The sequence below is a fragment of the Xiphophorus couchianus genome, chromosome 11 (genome assembly GCF_001444195.1).
Source record: "Xiphophorus couchianus chromosome 11, X_couchianus-1.0, whole genome shotgun sequence".
Taxonomy (NCBI): domain Eukaryota; kingdom Metazoa; phylum Chordata; class Actinopteri; order Cyprinodontiformes; family Poeciliidae; genus Xiphophorus; species Xiphophorus couchianus.
The window spans coordinates 13512996-13529309 of record NC_040238.1 but is presented as its reverse complement, the minus strand read 5'-3'; the positions used below and the strand labels follow the sequence as shown (position 1 = coordinate 13529309).

The following is a 16314-nucleotide window of genomic DNA, read 5'->3' as shown; positions in this document are numbered from 1 at the left end:
CTGGACCTGGAAGACATTTTAAATATCCAAAATAAACAAACAAAACAGAAACCATAAATAGAATGAATTATGAAGTCTCGGTAAACAAAATTGCCCTTCAAAAAAAGGGGCAAGTTGAGATCAAAACATCAGACTGGAGACTTTTGCCTTCCAGTTTTTGGTAGAAAGAGAAAATGCAAATGGATTTGATTCAGCTCGTGTTAATTTGTCTTGCGATTAATTGACAGGCCTTTCTGTCTCTTAACAAACTATCACAACATAGTGACAGTTTTACCAAATATGTAAAAACATATTCTTTATGATTATGGGCTATTGATTACCAGCTACAAAAGTTGATTTCTGGATGTAGTTACTCTTTAAAATTGTCTTGTTGAGTTTTAATTTGGAGAAGTCATTTGTAATATTGATTGTGTTGATCCAGTTGGGTTTTTGTTTCTTATGAACATCTGATAATTTGCATATTTTGCCAGTAAACCCAGTCTGCAGGTTCAGCTGTATCAAATAAAACCTCCTCTGATTATTGTTGGAACAAGCCAAGCCAAGCCAGACTGGATCTGTCAGCATTATGGAAATGAACTTGTGAAGTGACTTTACCAGCATGCCGAATAAGCCTGCCTAATTTAGTTTATTTCTGTGTGTGTGTGTGTGTGTGTGTGTGTGTGTGTGTGTGTGTGTGTGTGTGCAGACCCCACCACCATGATGGAGCTGTGGAAGGATTCGCCGCAGGGCTTGGTCAAAGAGGGGGATACCGTAGAGCTGCGTTGCCAGGGTGATGGCAACCCCCCGCCGATCTACATTTTCAGCAAGGAACAAGTAAGAATGGAGCGTCTTTTCTCACCCTGCATCCTCCGAGAGCGAGTGAGTGACACACAAGAGACACGCAGGGAGTGATTTTGAAACGCAGCACTCTCAGTGCCCCGTGCAGACACAAGCGTGGAGGGTCTGTGAGGACTCTGATCCGGCTGAGACCGGAGGCCGTGTTGGCGAGCAGGGCTCGTTCCCACGTCAGACACACATTCATTGTGTCTCTGCGGAACACAACGGCTCAGCTGACTGCAGTCTGAGCGTTTCCCAATCAGCCGGTTGGCAGACTTGGTCAGACAGAGTGATTTGAAGAAAGGGAACATGTGGTGGAAACAACACATTTTAGAGACACATTGAGGCTTAAGGCTGCAGTATGTAACTTTTAGTAAAAATATCTTTTTACATATTTGTTAAAAACCGTCACCATGTTGTGGTGGTGTGGTGTGAGACAGATAATCTGTGAGAAAAAATTGAGCTAATTACAAACAACCAGATATTTAAGCTTTTTTGTTGCTCAGTCAAGTAGCGCCGTCAGTGAAGTGGGTATGATGACAGGAGAAACGGGGCAGCTACAGCATCAGCAGGTCATGATCTCTTGTTTCTCTTCAAATCGTATAAATCTTTCGCCTTTTACTAAAGATTTCCGTGGAGAGAAACAACAAGAGTTTAACACAGTTTTTTGATACCCTGCTAATTGGTGTGGTTTTTCTTCTGTGATAAAAATAATAACATTAAATTATTACTAAAAGTCTTGAGTATTAAAGGAGCCAGAAGGTGGGTCTTAACATTGTCAGTCGTGTGTGTGTGTGTGTTCTCCCCTAAAGCCCCACCTCCCCTCTCCCTTGGAAACTAAATGGCGTTTTCTTTTCAGGAGCCGAATGGAGAGCAAATGTTGTTGAGAACACTAAGGCTAGTTAGCATGGCCACTGATGATGGTGGATAAACGATTTTTCTGTAACTTTAACTTGTTTCTCCACCATTAGCAGCGCGTTCATGAGGTTGAGTGACAGCACTGAAACCTTCTTCCTGGCTCTGATTGGTTGCTTTTGGTCGGGAGCCGTGCATTTCTTCATATGCCGTTAGCAGCTCTGGTAGGAGGTGGAGATTGATCTTTTCACAGATTATCTGTATTCTGTCACGACATGGTGATAGTTTTAAAACATATGTAAAATATATATATATATTTTTTTTTTAATAAAAGTTACATATTGCAGCTTTCGGTCTTTTTGACATGCAAAGCATCATTTTACACAGTTTTGGAAGAAAGTACAGTTTTCTTTTGTTTTTTGCTGTTTTTGCTTATTTGCAGCAATAACAGCTATTTTAGTAATTGATTATTCTGACTATTAATTTGATAAAAATAGTGCCAACTTTCTGCAGATTATGAATTTAGCCACATGCTTATTTTGTGCAATATAAGAATATATAAAAATTCAAATAAACTTGAACTGAATTACTTTTTAAAGAAAGAAAATAAACATAATTCTGCCTAAAATGCAAAAACGCAATTCGTCTATTGAAAGCCTGATCGTTTGTGATAAAAGATAAATACTTCTAACATCACCAGGTGAAAAGCTCAACTATTTCTGCTTGACTTAACATTAGTTGACCCGTTTCTTGATTTTTAAAAATTAATAATTGAATAGCAAAAGGTGCTTAATATGAGTTTTTTCCCCCCAGAATTTTAACAGGGTCTAGTTAAATCTTTGCAATTCCAGGAGTTTTGTGCAGAACATATTTAAAGACAAAGAAAATGTTTTGGCTTCATTACTGCTGTGACTGTGTTCTTTAATCAAATGTTATTTTTTAATGTCTTTATTCTCCAGTTAGTGATTAATTGATTACAAAATTAGTTAATGATTATTTCAGTAATCGATTCATGAAGATTAATCCGATAAATCGTCTCATGCCTACGTTAAACCGTTGAACCACGTCATCATCTGCAGTCGAGGAGAAGAAAGTTTCACGTTTAAACGTTGCTGAACAAACTAAATGGAGTTTCCTCTTCAGGAGCCGGATGCGCCGTTGGAGAGCAGAGGTGATGTCCTGATCCTGCCGTCTGTGACCCGGAAAGACAGCGGCATCTACCAGTGCCGGGTGCTGGACACTGCTGGACAAACAGAGGTCAAAGAAGAGGTCACGCTCACGGTGCATTGTACGTAGGAAAACATACGACACGCCTGCACACTGCAAGTCTGCAGAATTATTCTATGCTTTAGTGTTTAGAGACTTTGAAGTTCAAATTCTGATTCAGGGCCGATCATGGGATATTTTAGGTTTTGTTCTGCGAGGCGCAAAACATCTTTGTGTAGAAATGTGATACTTAACATTCTTCCAGATCGCTAAATCTGGAAAATTAGACATTTTCTAGAATAAATAAGGACATTTTCAAGTGAGAAAAGTCAAACATTTTCTTGGAGATTGAGCTCAGAAATATTTTAGAAAAAAATGTGGAAATTTCTCTGTGTGTGTGTGTGTGTGTGTGTGTGTCATGTCGTGCTTCATCCCGTTTCAGATTTGGACCCGGCTGTTGTGGTTCCAAAAGATTTGGAGTATATGGATAAAGGTGAAAATCTGGTGGCATCGTGCAACGCCCTGTCCTCTCTGAAAACCGTAACCATCTGGTACAAGGTGAATAAAAACACTTCCTTTCAATTTGAAGTTATTCCCTGTTGTTTGTGCACTTTTTCCTTCGACTAAACTTTTCGTCAATGTGCTAAGATACAGGGATTTCTGAGTGCCCAAGTACTTTAGCTGGACTAAATTTCCCCTAAACTCTTGAATGGGCTTCATTTTATAAAACTCTCAAGACTGCAGTTATTCCCTGTTGCTTATGCACTTTTTCTTTCCACTAAACTTTCCATTAACATGTTTGGATACAAAGACATTTTTTAGCTACACTGGACAGCTGTCCAATCAGCAGTCTTCCACCTGATTGTTATGGCCATAAAGTTAGTGTTGTTAGTGAATTGACCATTGACGTGATGTTCTGACATTCCGGTGGCGTCGCTGACCTTGGGGTCGTGTTTGGATGTTTGCTTTGGGTTTGTTTAGGAAGGGAAGCAGGTGGGTTATGGCAACACGCTGCACCTGAACGACGCCACCTACGAGACGAGCGGACAGTACGTTTGCGAGGTGACCGTTCCCTCCTTGCCCTCCCTGCACACCAACGGCTCTGTTCACATCATCGTTCAAGGTCAGTGAGTCGCTGCTGCCATCTTCCTGTTACCTTTTAAGGTCAGAGCTTTGAGAGTTCTGATAGTTTCTAGAGGAAGTTCAGGGTTATGAAGACGTAAATGAAACAGGGTGAAGTGTTTTTTGGGTATATTACAACATGTTGGTGAATGTTTACTAGAACGGGATCTGGTGACCATCTTGGTGAATGATTACTAGAACAGGATCTGGTGACCATCTTGGTGAATGTTTACTAGAACAGGATCTGGTGACCATCTTGGTGAATAATTACTAGAACGGGATCTGGTGACCATCTTGGTGAATGATTACTAGAACAGGATCTGGTGACCATCTTGGTGAATGATTACTAGAACAGGATCTGGTGACCATCCTGGTGAATGTTTACTAGAACGGGATCTGGTGACCATCTTGGTGAATGTTTACTAGAACGGGATCTGGTGACCATCTTGGTGAATGATTACTAGAACGGGATCTGTTGACCATCTTGGTGAATGTTTACTAGAACAGGATCTGGTGACCATCTTGGTGAATGATTACTAGAACAGGATCTGGGGACCATCTTGGTGAATGTTTACTAGAACAGGATCTGGTGACCATCTTGGTGAATGATTACTAGAACGGGATCTGTTGACCATCTTGGTGAATGTTTACTAGAACAGGATCTGGTGACCATCTTGGTGAATGTTTACTAGAACAGGATCTGGTGACCATCTTGGTGAATGATTACTAGAACAGGATCTGGTGACCATCTTGGTGAATGTTTACTAGAACAGGATCTGGTGACCATCTTGGTGAATGATTACTAGAACGGGATCTGTTGACCATCTTGGTGAATGTTTACTAGAACGGGATCTGGTGACCATCTTGGTGAATGATTACTAGAACAGGATCTGGTGACCATCTTGGTGAATGTTTACTAGAACAGGATCTGGTGACCATCTTGGTGAATGTTTACTAGAACGGGATCTGGTGACCATCTTGGTGAATGTTTACTAGAACAGGATCTGGTGACCATCTTGGTGAATGATTACTAGAACAGGATCTGGTGACCATCTTGGTGAATGTTTACTAGAACAGGATCTGGTGACCATCTTGGTGAATGTTTACTAGAACGGGATCTGGTGACCATCTTGGTGAATGTTTACTAGAACGGGATCTGGTGACCATCTTGGTGAATGTTTGTGGTGGCTGTTGCTCCAGGCGGGCCTCAGCTGGCCGGCGTGGAGGACGAGATCCAGCTGGAGGAAGTGGCCGGCCGCACACTGAACCTGAGCTGTGAGGCCCGCGGTCATCCACTGCCCAGCATCACCTGGAGCATTACAGGCAGCCAGGTAACCCTTCATCCAACCCTGCATCCAACTATTGCATTTATACAAACTCAACAACACTTCTGATAAAACTATCCTTGGCTGGAGTCTAATAGTTGGTAAAGGCAGCACTAAATAAAGACAAATATGCAAACATTTGCTTTGGAAGTTTTAGAAAAAAGACGTGCTGGATTTGGAAAGAGAGATGTCGATAACTTCTGCATAAATAATCATGTCTCTTTCTCTGTAGAACTGGCAAGAAGTGATGAGCAAAGCAAACGACCACATGACTCACAGCATGGTGTCGGTCAAGATCAACTCGGACGTTAGCGCCGTTTGTAACGCGTCCAACAACCAGGGCACTGAGGTCAAGGTCTTCAGCATCAAAGCCAGTAAGCGTCTCTTTCTTATGTATATCGAACACATGCAAGTTAAATTATCTGATTTAAAATTGGGAAATTGTTTGACGAATGAGTCACAGCTGTTCTTCTTCCTCCTAATTTAGCCCATTAAAACTGAGTTGTTGTTCAACCTTAAAATGTTAAATTTATTGTAAAAAGAAATTCTAGGCATTAAATAATATTTCTCACAGGATAAATTCATTAAAGAATTTTTAATATATATTTTAAGTCTGACTCATTCATTTTAGCTTAAAAGACAAATTGTGCAGCACTGTTAAATTTGTTTGATTCATACTTTTGAATTATCAGCAGCAGCAGTTGACATTTGAAACAAAGGTTTGAGGTTGTTTGCTTCTGTTATTGTGTTAATATGGGGTGATATTGATTAAAATGAAGAGAAACTCAATGAAGTAAAAATGCAAACACATGTGCAAAATCAAAATAGGTTTCCTGTTCAGTTTTGAAAATACTGGGATCTGTGTTGTTTTTATTTGCCAAAGCTGAAAAAGTTTGAAGCAGTGATGCTCCCTCCCCTACATTAGATGATTTATCTGGCATCATCTAGACTTTTAAATATTTACAGATTCTTTATAACAGTTTGAGATTCATGAAAAATGTGTTTGTTAAATCACACAAAAAGACTGTTTCAAAGTTTTTTAGCACTACAAGTTGGTTTTTGAATAAACTTAAACTGAATTGTTCTGCTCTGTTTAGAGATTTTTCAACAGTTTGAGTTGTGAATCCTTTATTCTCTCTGTGAAAACACAAAAGTAACCGTTTCAATGTTAGCATTAGAATCACCTTAGAATAAAACAAAAACCAAGAAATTTAAAAACGGAGAAGTTGAACCTAGACTGAACTCTAATTACTGACTCTTTAAAGCAATCTATGCTTTATATATGAAAACAAACAAGTTGGATTCTTGCATTTAAAAAAAACTAAAAATATGGTCCCATTCTCATGAACCAATTGTCGAGTTGTGTCTCATGACCTGCATGAATCAACACACAATTGTTTAACCAAGCCTTTTGGTTAAAAATGATGTCAGGTTTTCTTAATTCAGCATGATCCTGGTTAGATGTAGGAAACTGAAGAATAGAGCAGAGATCTTTTGCTGTAGTTGCCAGGTATCCGCTGCAGTCGACTCATTTTGCCCCTCCAGCAATTTGAAGAAAAGATTCCCAAGACGAATACATATCTTTGTGTTTTTTATTACAGCCAAAAATTGGGGGCAAAATGACTTACAAATTTAAAGTATTTTTTCAGATTTTTTGACTTTCTTTAGAATTGGAGAGTCTATCTGTGTTTCTGATCATTAGATTGAAAAACACTGGGCTCTTTGAAATCCCTCTCACCTTGAGTCAGTTACTGACAGATGGGACTATGATTGTTTTCCCAAGTCGTACATGCCAGCATTGTCATGGTTTCTACTTGTTGAAGTCAATCTAATTTAGGCTGGTTGGGGCTCACATCAATATATACAAAAGTTGGAAATAGCTAACTTAGAAAACACCCATACCTTCTCCTTTCTAATGTGTTTGTTGGTTTGATCAAATCTTTGACTTGGCCTGAATTCACACCTCATGATTTATTCCACGTCTGCATGTTAAGGTTGTCAAAGTCCAGCTAGCTAAGCTGACCTACTTCCCTGTCCCTTGCTATTTTTTCTTTAATTTAAACTTTTTAGTAGGCCCTGAAATGTTATACCCTTGAACCTTGATATCTAGCTGTGGTGTTGACAGTAGAAGCAAATAACTGTGTCCATTTTTAAAAATATATATATGTCATGTGCACATTTAGGCAACTTAACAGCTAAAACAATGCTATCAGCAGAGAGCAGGTTTTTTTTGCCCTCCAGCAGGGAGCCGGGGCAGGAGCTTGATCAGGCGACGTCACGCTGCAATGCATCATGGGCATCACTGTCAAGTTGGGTTTTGACATGCTTAAACTTCTCTAAGTTTAAAATAAAGCAATGCAAAAACAATTCTTTTTACACTTGCTTATGGTGTGTTCGCTGATCAGAAACTGATACGATTTTTCAGTTTCTGAGCAGGCCAAGACGAAAACCGACCAATTCTGGTCACCAGCCGAATTCTTGTTGCATCTTTAATAACAACCGGCTGATAAATGACCACAGTTTGCTCTGCAACCAAGTGTTTAACACAGTAAATGCAGGTTTGCACTGATCTTAAGGGATGTGTTTATGTGTTGGATTAATGTTGGTGGACGTGAACGTCTTCCCACTCTGAGTGTTGTTTTACTCGTCCACAGTTCCCAGGGTCACCCGCACCGCTCCCTTCTCTCCCGGTAAGACGATTACCGCCCTGCCGTCTCTAATGTTGCAGCTTTCCAGCTCAAACGCTTTCCTCTCAATGTTCACGCTTTTCACCAACATACGTATGTGACAATGCAGGCCTGCAGTAGGCCATGCATTATTTACAGGCATTCCACCCCATGACTGTCTGTAGCTCGCTGGCAGATCTTTGGGTTAGCCCTTGGCAGTTATTAAATATTCTGTTTGATTTTTAGCGTTTAAAAAAAAAAAAAAAAAAAATCAAAGCGCCAGCAAATCCCTGATACTCAGACCAAACGCGCTGCAGCTGTAAAATATTATTTGTTTATCCCAGAATTTTTTTAAGTAAACAAAAATCAGCAATGTGGAAAAAAAAAAAACAGCTAGACATTAATCCTGTTTTATGGGAGGTTTAACATACCGGGTTAATTTACACTTCACCTTTGAGGGGGTTGCAATTATCAGGCAGTTTTCTGACTTAATCTGGGCTGTTAGCTCGTATCGTTAAATCTTTGCAGGACTCTGAGGGGAAACACGGAGTCTGAAATAAAAACAACAGAGGGAAAAACTGTGAAATCTGGTCCAAAATGTTCCCAAACAACTTTTTACAGCTCTTCTTTTTGTTTACGGCCATTCTAAACGAATGCCGTCGGAATAAGTTACGTCATCAACACTTGGTGCAATAAAAAAGGTTAAATGTTTTTCTCACTTTTTATTGAGTCAGTACATTTAAACACCAATCCTGTTTCATTGGAAGGCAGCTGTTGAGTTAGTTAAAAACGGATGGAGTCCATTTTTGACTCCCATCGGTGAAGTGAGGCACAGATTCTAGCAGAAATACATTTTGAGTTTTTTTTCCTGTTAGGTTTCACTAGAACAGTTCGTGGAGTCTTCACGGAGCGATTCAAGTGGAGCTATTTGCTGCATTACTGATTTTGTTGCTTTCAAAATTGTTTCTCTCGGCATAAAACGTCTTTAGAAAGTCTGTTGATAAATTGCAGCTGCACCAATCGGTTTATATTTAACCTGCAGACATGCAGTTTGGGTTTATTTGCAGAATATCAAAGATTGAAGCTTCTCCTGTTTTAGATGGGTGAAAAAAAAAATCATGTTTATATTGACCCTGGAAAACCTGGACAGAGAAACGCATGAACTCTTTAGATTGTTCTGCAGGAGTAGCTTGGAGATAAAAACTATGTTTTCAAATGTATTTGGTTTCTGTAAGGTTTTATGAAAATCTATGATGGAGTATTACGGCCAGACTAAGAATCTTTTTTTTTTTAAAATACGAGAATTAAGTCAGAATATGAAGACAATAAGGTCATAACAGCAGAATGAAGACTCAATATCACCAGAACAAAGTTGTGAAATTAATAGAAAAAAGTTGTTTCAATGAGAGCAAAGCTTCTTAATGATGATCTGATATTAATTTGGGATTCTTTCTTCTAAATAGGCGTTTTGATGTTGGTTTTAAAGCCCTGATACTGTTAATAATTTGATGCGTTTAAAGATCAAGTATTTATTCATAAAGCTGATACCAAGTATAGCCTCACAAGATGCTCAACATTCCTTATTTTAATTTATTATTTAATTATTTTTGGTTGAATTTATCATAAAATTACTACTTCATTCTCTTAATATTATTATTTTCTTCTGATAATTTTCTTCTACTATTATTTTTACTTGGCATACAACTTTATTATTGCAACTTTTTTGGCGTATCACGACTTTATTCTGATCAAATTTTGACTTTATTTGCAAAATCCTTTTTTTTTTTCTTAGCCTGGCCATAATACTCTGTTGCAAAAATGCCACATTCATTATAACATAAAGTTATTTAGCATTCTTTTCTAATTCAAAAATATTTTTATTGATCCAGAAAGAAAATTAAATGTTGTTGCAACTCATAAAATGACGGATATGCGCATGCTTTTAAACTGCATAAACCAAAAACGTGAAAACATTTTACTCCTTGGAAAATTGGGCTCAGTTAATGGCTGACCTTTCTTACTGAAGGGTTTTCAAGTTTGGTTACTTTTTGACCTTTCTGGGGGGAATTTTATTTTCAAGTTTCCAAACAAATTTCCTTCCAAGACAGAACAATATTGTTCAATCTTTAAGTTTGGCTGAAAACACAGAAGAAAAGTCAACATTTGCATATCTGTTTGGTTTGAAATAGAGATTTTGCAATATTGCAACACTGGGCCTTACAGGGTTAAACATGAGGGGTGTCCAAAGCGTGGCCCGGGGGCCATTTGCGGCCCTCTGACTGACTTGGTGCGGCACTTGACCTCAACTAAACGATGGCATAAATTCGGTTTATCAACTCAGGCGGTGATATAGATGCAGAAATCTGCTTGTTTCGTTAAAATGTTGTGTGTTTAGTTTATTTTTGAACAGGCAAATATGAAAAATAAGGTTTTTTTTAAAAACTTTCAGTGAGTACTTTCAGTTTGACGTGCTTCACTGCTGTTCTTCTTCGTCTGCTCCATGTTTGTCTGCTTGCTCCATCTGCTCCGTCGTCTCTGGTGATCCTCGCTCTGCTCTGAAATGTTTCTGTGATCATCTGGATTGTTTTTCTGCATGTTTTCTGCATTGACTGCATGATGAGAATCCCTGCCTGATCTCAGAGTGGGAACGTTGTAGCGACGCCCCTGCAGAACCGACTTACTTGTGGTTAATTGGTTAATAATGACCTTTTTCACATAACTTTTTTTTTCAATTCAAAACGTAAAACCATTTAAAACTGAAAGCTGGAACATTTAATCTGTAAGAGAACATAACTTTTTTTTTTTTTTTTTTTACAGCACTGTAGATCGTGTCTAATGGTTGCTATGGAGATCTAAGGCACTAACTTTCTGCTCTTTGTGGCAGTTTTTCAACGTTGAGCTCTGGGCTGTCAGCAACATGTGGGGGTGGCACTCTAAGCTCCACACAGTCCTTCACGTTCTGTCATCTGCAGGGACTTCTAGCTTTTTAAAGTCCTGTGCACCAGCGTGAATCTTCACATAAAGAAACCAAATGAACAAAACAACAAACTATCACATAAGACACATTAGAAAACATCTTTTTTCTGAAAGTTTGAGTGGTAAATATGCACATTTGGTCTGTTTTTGTTGTAAAAAAAAAAAAAAAAAAAAACCTGACCCATTTGTGATTATTTAGGCAAACAAATAAAATCTGAACAGAAACCTTGACAGCGGATGTCTGCTTCTGTGTGCAGTTGAAGGCAGCGGGGTGATCATAGTGGTGATCATACTGTGTTTGCTGCTTCTCGCCTTCCTGGGAAGCGTCGTCTACTTCCTGCATAAGAAGGGAAAGATCCCCTGTGGACGTTCAGGAAAGCAGGAGATGTGAGTACCGTCTCGTCCTCTACTCGTTCTGCTGCACAAGATCTTCATTCGCATCTTTATTTTTCTGCATAGAACCCTGAAAAATTGCATCTGTTGGCAAAAGCAAGACATTTTTGAGTGTGAGCTAAAGTTGAGCAGCCGTTCCCAATTCGCATGCAGATGCACAAAATAGATCCCAGCTGTATTTGCACACTTATTTGGCTCTTACCGTTACAAAGGTAAGAGCTTTAAACCACCCACTTTTAAAGTAGAGAAACAAAGTGTTAACTCAGTTTGGCCTTTCAGAGTTGGTGTTTTCCAACTGAATCACTCAAAATTCCACAGCACATCTACATGTGGACGCTTGTCATAGTCAAGCTAGCATAGCTGACCTACTTCTCTCTCCTTCGCTTTTTTTTAATGAAAAGTTTTTCCTGACATTGTTTTTTAGTTGTCATAGTTTTGACAAATATTAGCAAAGCACTGTAGCCCTTTTTTCCTTTTATATACTACGCGTACATTTAAGATTTAGCGCGTCATGTTGACAACTTGGCCGCTAAAACCAATGACAGTCGTTGTCGGTGAGCAGTTCTTTTGGACTCTTGTGCGTGTGATGTCATGCTTCGACGTGTCCACAGCACCAGTTCATAACGACTGTGTTCATCCGGGCAGCACCAAAGAGAAGCCCACCAAAGACGACATCGTTGTGGAGATGAAGAACAACCCAAAGAACGAGGAGGCTGTGCTGCTGAAAGCCGTGAACGGAGAGAAGAAGGGTCCCAATGACCAGGTAACTGTCGTGGTGAGTGAATACACCTGCAGAAAGAGAGAAAAAGCAAAACCGAGAAACCATAGCAACAAACACCTGCATAAGTAGCAATAAAAACAACGTCACTGAAAATTACATGAGAAAATCAGAGTTTTAATAAGGTAAAGGTATGATTTTTTTTTTCTTGTAAATGTACAACTTTTCAACATTAGAGGATATTTTTAAGTGCTGCCACATTATTTTCTAGATATGAAACTTTATTAGAAATTGCGTTGGGTTTATTTCAAATGAACACAGAGACGGAAAAGGAGCAGGAAAAGGTTTCAGGGGGAAGGAGACACGAGTAGACGAGTGAGAAAAGGATGAGAATACAAGTCAACAGTCAACACAACCCAGAAACCATAGCAACAATCAACATAGCATCATCATCATCACTGACAATGGCATGTTACAAGTAAATAGGATTTTTAATATTGTAAATTTATGCTTTTAATCATGAAAAACTCATTTTGTTCTTGCCAGTTTACCACTTTTCAACCTGCAAGAACGTTGGAAGTGTTTGATTGTAAATACATCACTTCCAACACTTCAGTAAAAATGCTTTTTAGCTTTTTAGTGGAAATGTACTCCACTGTTGCCTCTTTCTTTCGTTCTTTGATCAACAATCCGTCGTGAAAATGTGCTTGTGAGTGAAAGCTGTTGTTTTAAATGCTTGGGATCTCGTCTGAGTCTTGACCTCTCCTGAATGATTTGAGTAAATCTCACCTTCTCGTCTGTCTGTGCAGTAAAAATCCTGAAGGTCGTGCGGAGCCGCAGCGGGTCGCAGTATCCGGACGGAGGCTCTGGAGCGGAGGAGACCCGGGACACTGACCTCCTCTCTGTCTGGACGCTCCCTCCCTCTTCCTCCCTTCATTTTTTATTCTCAGCAGTATTCAGCAGGTTCTCCCAGGAACACACACACACACACACACCCACAAACAGAACACACACTTCCCAGGTGTGTTTGTACAGATTTGTACCTTCTGAATGAGTCTTTGCTTCAGCATTCAGTTCTCTCATTAGTTTCAAGCTCTTTGCTGTTGTTTAGTGTTTGTACGGTGGTGAATCATCCTTTTTTTTTTTTTATGAAAGTGTAAATATTATATATATTTTGTTATTTAAGATATTTTGACTCAGATTTCCATTTCACAGCAGCGTCTGGCTCGTGTGCATGTTTTCTATGGTTTTTATTTTAGCGTCCAGGTGAGATTTGATGCAGGACTTGATGGAGACCAAACGTTGTAAAAACTCGTCCTGCATTCGACCAAAACAGTTTATTTTAATTTCTGCCGGTGATTATTTCACCGGCGGCCATCTTTACCAAACTGCTGTCTCGTTCTTGTACTGTTTGTAAATATGCTTAGTTTAGAGACCTGCTAGACCTCCTGAAGCTCAAACAGGTCAAAGTTACACATCTGCTGTGCCTGTTTTTTCTTTTTTACATCAAACACTGAATTTATTTTATTATTTTGAAACTGTTTTTCTCTGTGTTGCCACTGATTGGTCAGAGCCTGAAGGTCCCCACGTGTTTCTGCATGTTTCATACTGCGACAGTTTGGACTGACGACGCTGTTACACAGAGAGATCAGCGTGATAGAGCACAGGAAGCTTCATGGTTTTCTTTATCTGAAGTGTTTGGAAACAAAAAAATTATTTTTATTTTTTATAAAATCCATCTTAAATAGTTATATGTTTCAGCTTAAATGTTTCTATCATAATTCATTTAATTGGCTTAACTTAAATTTAGAAAAATTCATCTAATTTTGACAAATTTAAATGCAATCCAAATTTATAACATTAAAGTGAAAAATCTGACCCTACCACAAGATGTTTTTTTGTTTGTTTATTTGGGTTTTTTAAAAATATTTACAGATTTAAGGTTTGGATTTCTAAATTTTTTCCCCAAACCTTTTTATTTGATATATTTCATAAAACAAGCAAGGAAAGATTTAAGATAAAACAGGTTAAAAAAAAAACAACAACAACAACCTTCTTGTGTTTGTTATTCAGTGACCATTTGGTTTCTTTTTTTAATTTTCATTTCTTAGCTCACAGCTTCATGTTTCAGGAAAGCGGTCGTGCCGCTCTGCGAGTCGGATGTAATTATAGTGGATGGAGCAACAAACTGGGGTTTAATCTAAAACAGGCAAAGAAAACATGCAAGAAATACTGCTGGGGTCCTTCTAAAGGCTGGCGTTGTGAATATTTCTCACTGTGTATTTTATTGTGAAAGGGTTCTTTTGTTACCGAGAGTGCTACACTGCCCTGATGACTTGCAACACTTAAATTCGTAGGGAAGTATTTTCAGTTTTTAATTTCTCATGTCCCGCTGAGCGACGAGAAGCGATGCCGTCGGTGTTGAACAGATTTCTGGTTGAATCTGCGAATCTTTATTTGTTCAGTGGTGAGAAAACAGAGTTGGAAACTGATTATCTTTTCTACATGTGCGTAAATTAAGTGCTCAACATGTGATTCTTTTGATGCTTGTTTTTTTTTTTTTACAAGATGCCAAATAAAAGTTCCACCTAAAGAAAAGGCCTTGACTTGTTTCTGCAGAGGTTTCGAGAGTGTTGTGTGAGTGTGTGTGCGTGGGGGTGGGTGTGTGCGTGTGTGTAGAAGTGAGCGCTTCCAAACCGCTGTCAGCGCAAACTGGGAAGCGCTCCGAACGGTAGCTCAGATTTCCTTCCTGGACAGAAAACACATCTGCAAAGAATTTAAAGCTGCAAAACAAACGTTGAGTTGAGCCGCTCGGCGCAGAGCCTGCAGGCCTCCAGGTGACGACGGCTCAATAACGACCGAGATGAAGCAGCTCGGAGGGTTTAAAGGCATGAAACGGTTCAGATCGGGTTTTGTTTTACATTTTCTGCTCAGATACGCGACATCCCGGTAGCTTATGGACTTGTGAGGGGAAAGGAAACGTTCAGCTTCTGTTCAATAAACTGAATGATGGTTCTCTAGGTTTGGTTCTGATTCAGGTGACAGAAGGCCGACTTTGTAACTGTCTTTATGGGACTCTGAAGGTTCAGATCTGAGTCAGTCACTGTACCCAGATTTCAGGCCTGATCATTAGTTTCTAGCTGTAATAACTGAACTGCATGCCGACTCTGGATCGTTCCTCTTTAGGTCCAAAGAGAAAATCAACAGGACAAATACTTGTCTAAGATGTTAGATCATTTTGGTACTATGTCGTTTTTTTTTATGGAAGTATGAAGTAGGTTTTCTGTAGATTTTACTTTTGTCCTGGAATAATGTCATTAAATTTATACAAGTGGTTTTTTAGGTATTGTTTTGCCTTTTATGTATGAAACAGTTTATTTCCATTCATTTCAGTGTAGACGGCCACCACTGTTAGTTAAATAATGAATTTAAGAGCTGGGCAAGAACAAATAACCCTGAGTTAAAATTGTTTTCACCATCTGTTATGAATAGTATTTTACATTCTGTCCATTAATATCAATCAATCAATCACAGAAATTTCAAATGTACTTTATCTTAGTTACTAACCTTGATTCCTTATCAACTGAAGCTAAAGTTGACTTTTTATCCTTTTTCTCTGTATTGAAGTTAGAACTGTGTTCCATTACCATGGCAACATTCTCAAAAAAGTTACCAAAATAAAAGCATATACCCTCAGAGGTAGTTACAATAAACAGAGGTAACATACTCGGTTGGTCTTTACAATTAATATCCCAAAGCAGAAAATTATTATTATGTTTTTTTACATTCTTTTTATTATTTTATAACCTAAAATTAGAAATAAATGAACGGAGTGGAATTTAGAATTTCCTATAAGTCCCTGAACGCACCGTTTTCCAGGTTTGCGATGAGGCAAAAAAAAGAAGCACACATTAAATATCTGTTGAACAAACCACACGCACCAAAAAGGTTAAAGAAAAATACAGTTTAATTAAAAATCTTAATGGCTTAGGCATGAAAACATGGCGGCACAATGAATGCAGAAGATATTAAAAAGACAATAAATAAAATCGTATCTATACAGGTAATAAAGCGACGAGTTTTTAGTAGGCAAGTTCCATTTGACGAAGGCCAGTTAACTGGGTAAACCAACACACACAGTCACAGAGAGACGTCAGCAGACGGGAACCGACACCAAGTCACTGATGGTTCTGCTCTCAGAGTTCAGATGTGGAGTGAAACGACAACAAGAGGGTGG

General features: G+C 38.8%; 1 protein-coding gene and 1 non-coding gene across 4 annotated transcripts in view; both read left to right on the top strand.

Annotated features, from left to right (window-relative positions):
• The window catches only part of mcama (melanoma cell adhesion molecule a), a 66882-nt gene extending 52735 nt beyond the window's left edge, over positions 1–14147 (top strand). The window contains exons 7-16 of one of the 3 annotated variants that reach the window (XM_028032155.1): positions 686–813; positions 2815–2959; positions 3320–3435; positions 3859–4000; positions 5200–5330; positions 5557–5698; positions 7979–8014; positions 11224–11353; positions 12005–12122; positions 12887–14147. In XM_028032155.1, coding sequence (XP_027887956.1) covers positions 686–813; positions 2815–2959; positions 3320–3435; positions 3859–4000; positions 5200–5330; positions 5557–5698; positions 7979–8014; positions 11224–11353; positions 12005–12122; positions 12887–12889 — 1091 coding nt within the window. In that variant the 3' untranslated portion in view covers positions 12890–14147. Of the gene's footprint in view, positions 1–685; positions 814–2814; positions 2960–3319; positions 3436–3858; positions 4001–5199; positions 5331–5556; positions 5699–7978; positions 8015–11223; positions 11354–12004; positions 12135–12886 lie in introns of all 3 variants that reach the window. The other 2 variants (XM_028032154.1, XM_028032156.1) reach the window with 2 other exon arrangements.
• LOC114153845 (U5 spliceosomal RNA) lies at positions 1395–1509 on the top strand. Its single transcript, XR_003597431.1, has one exon. It is a non-coding gene; the product is annotated as a U5 spliceosomal RNA (small nuclear RNA).
• Positions 14148–16314: the final 2167 nt, after the last annotated feature.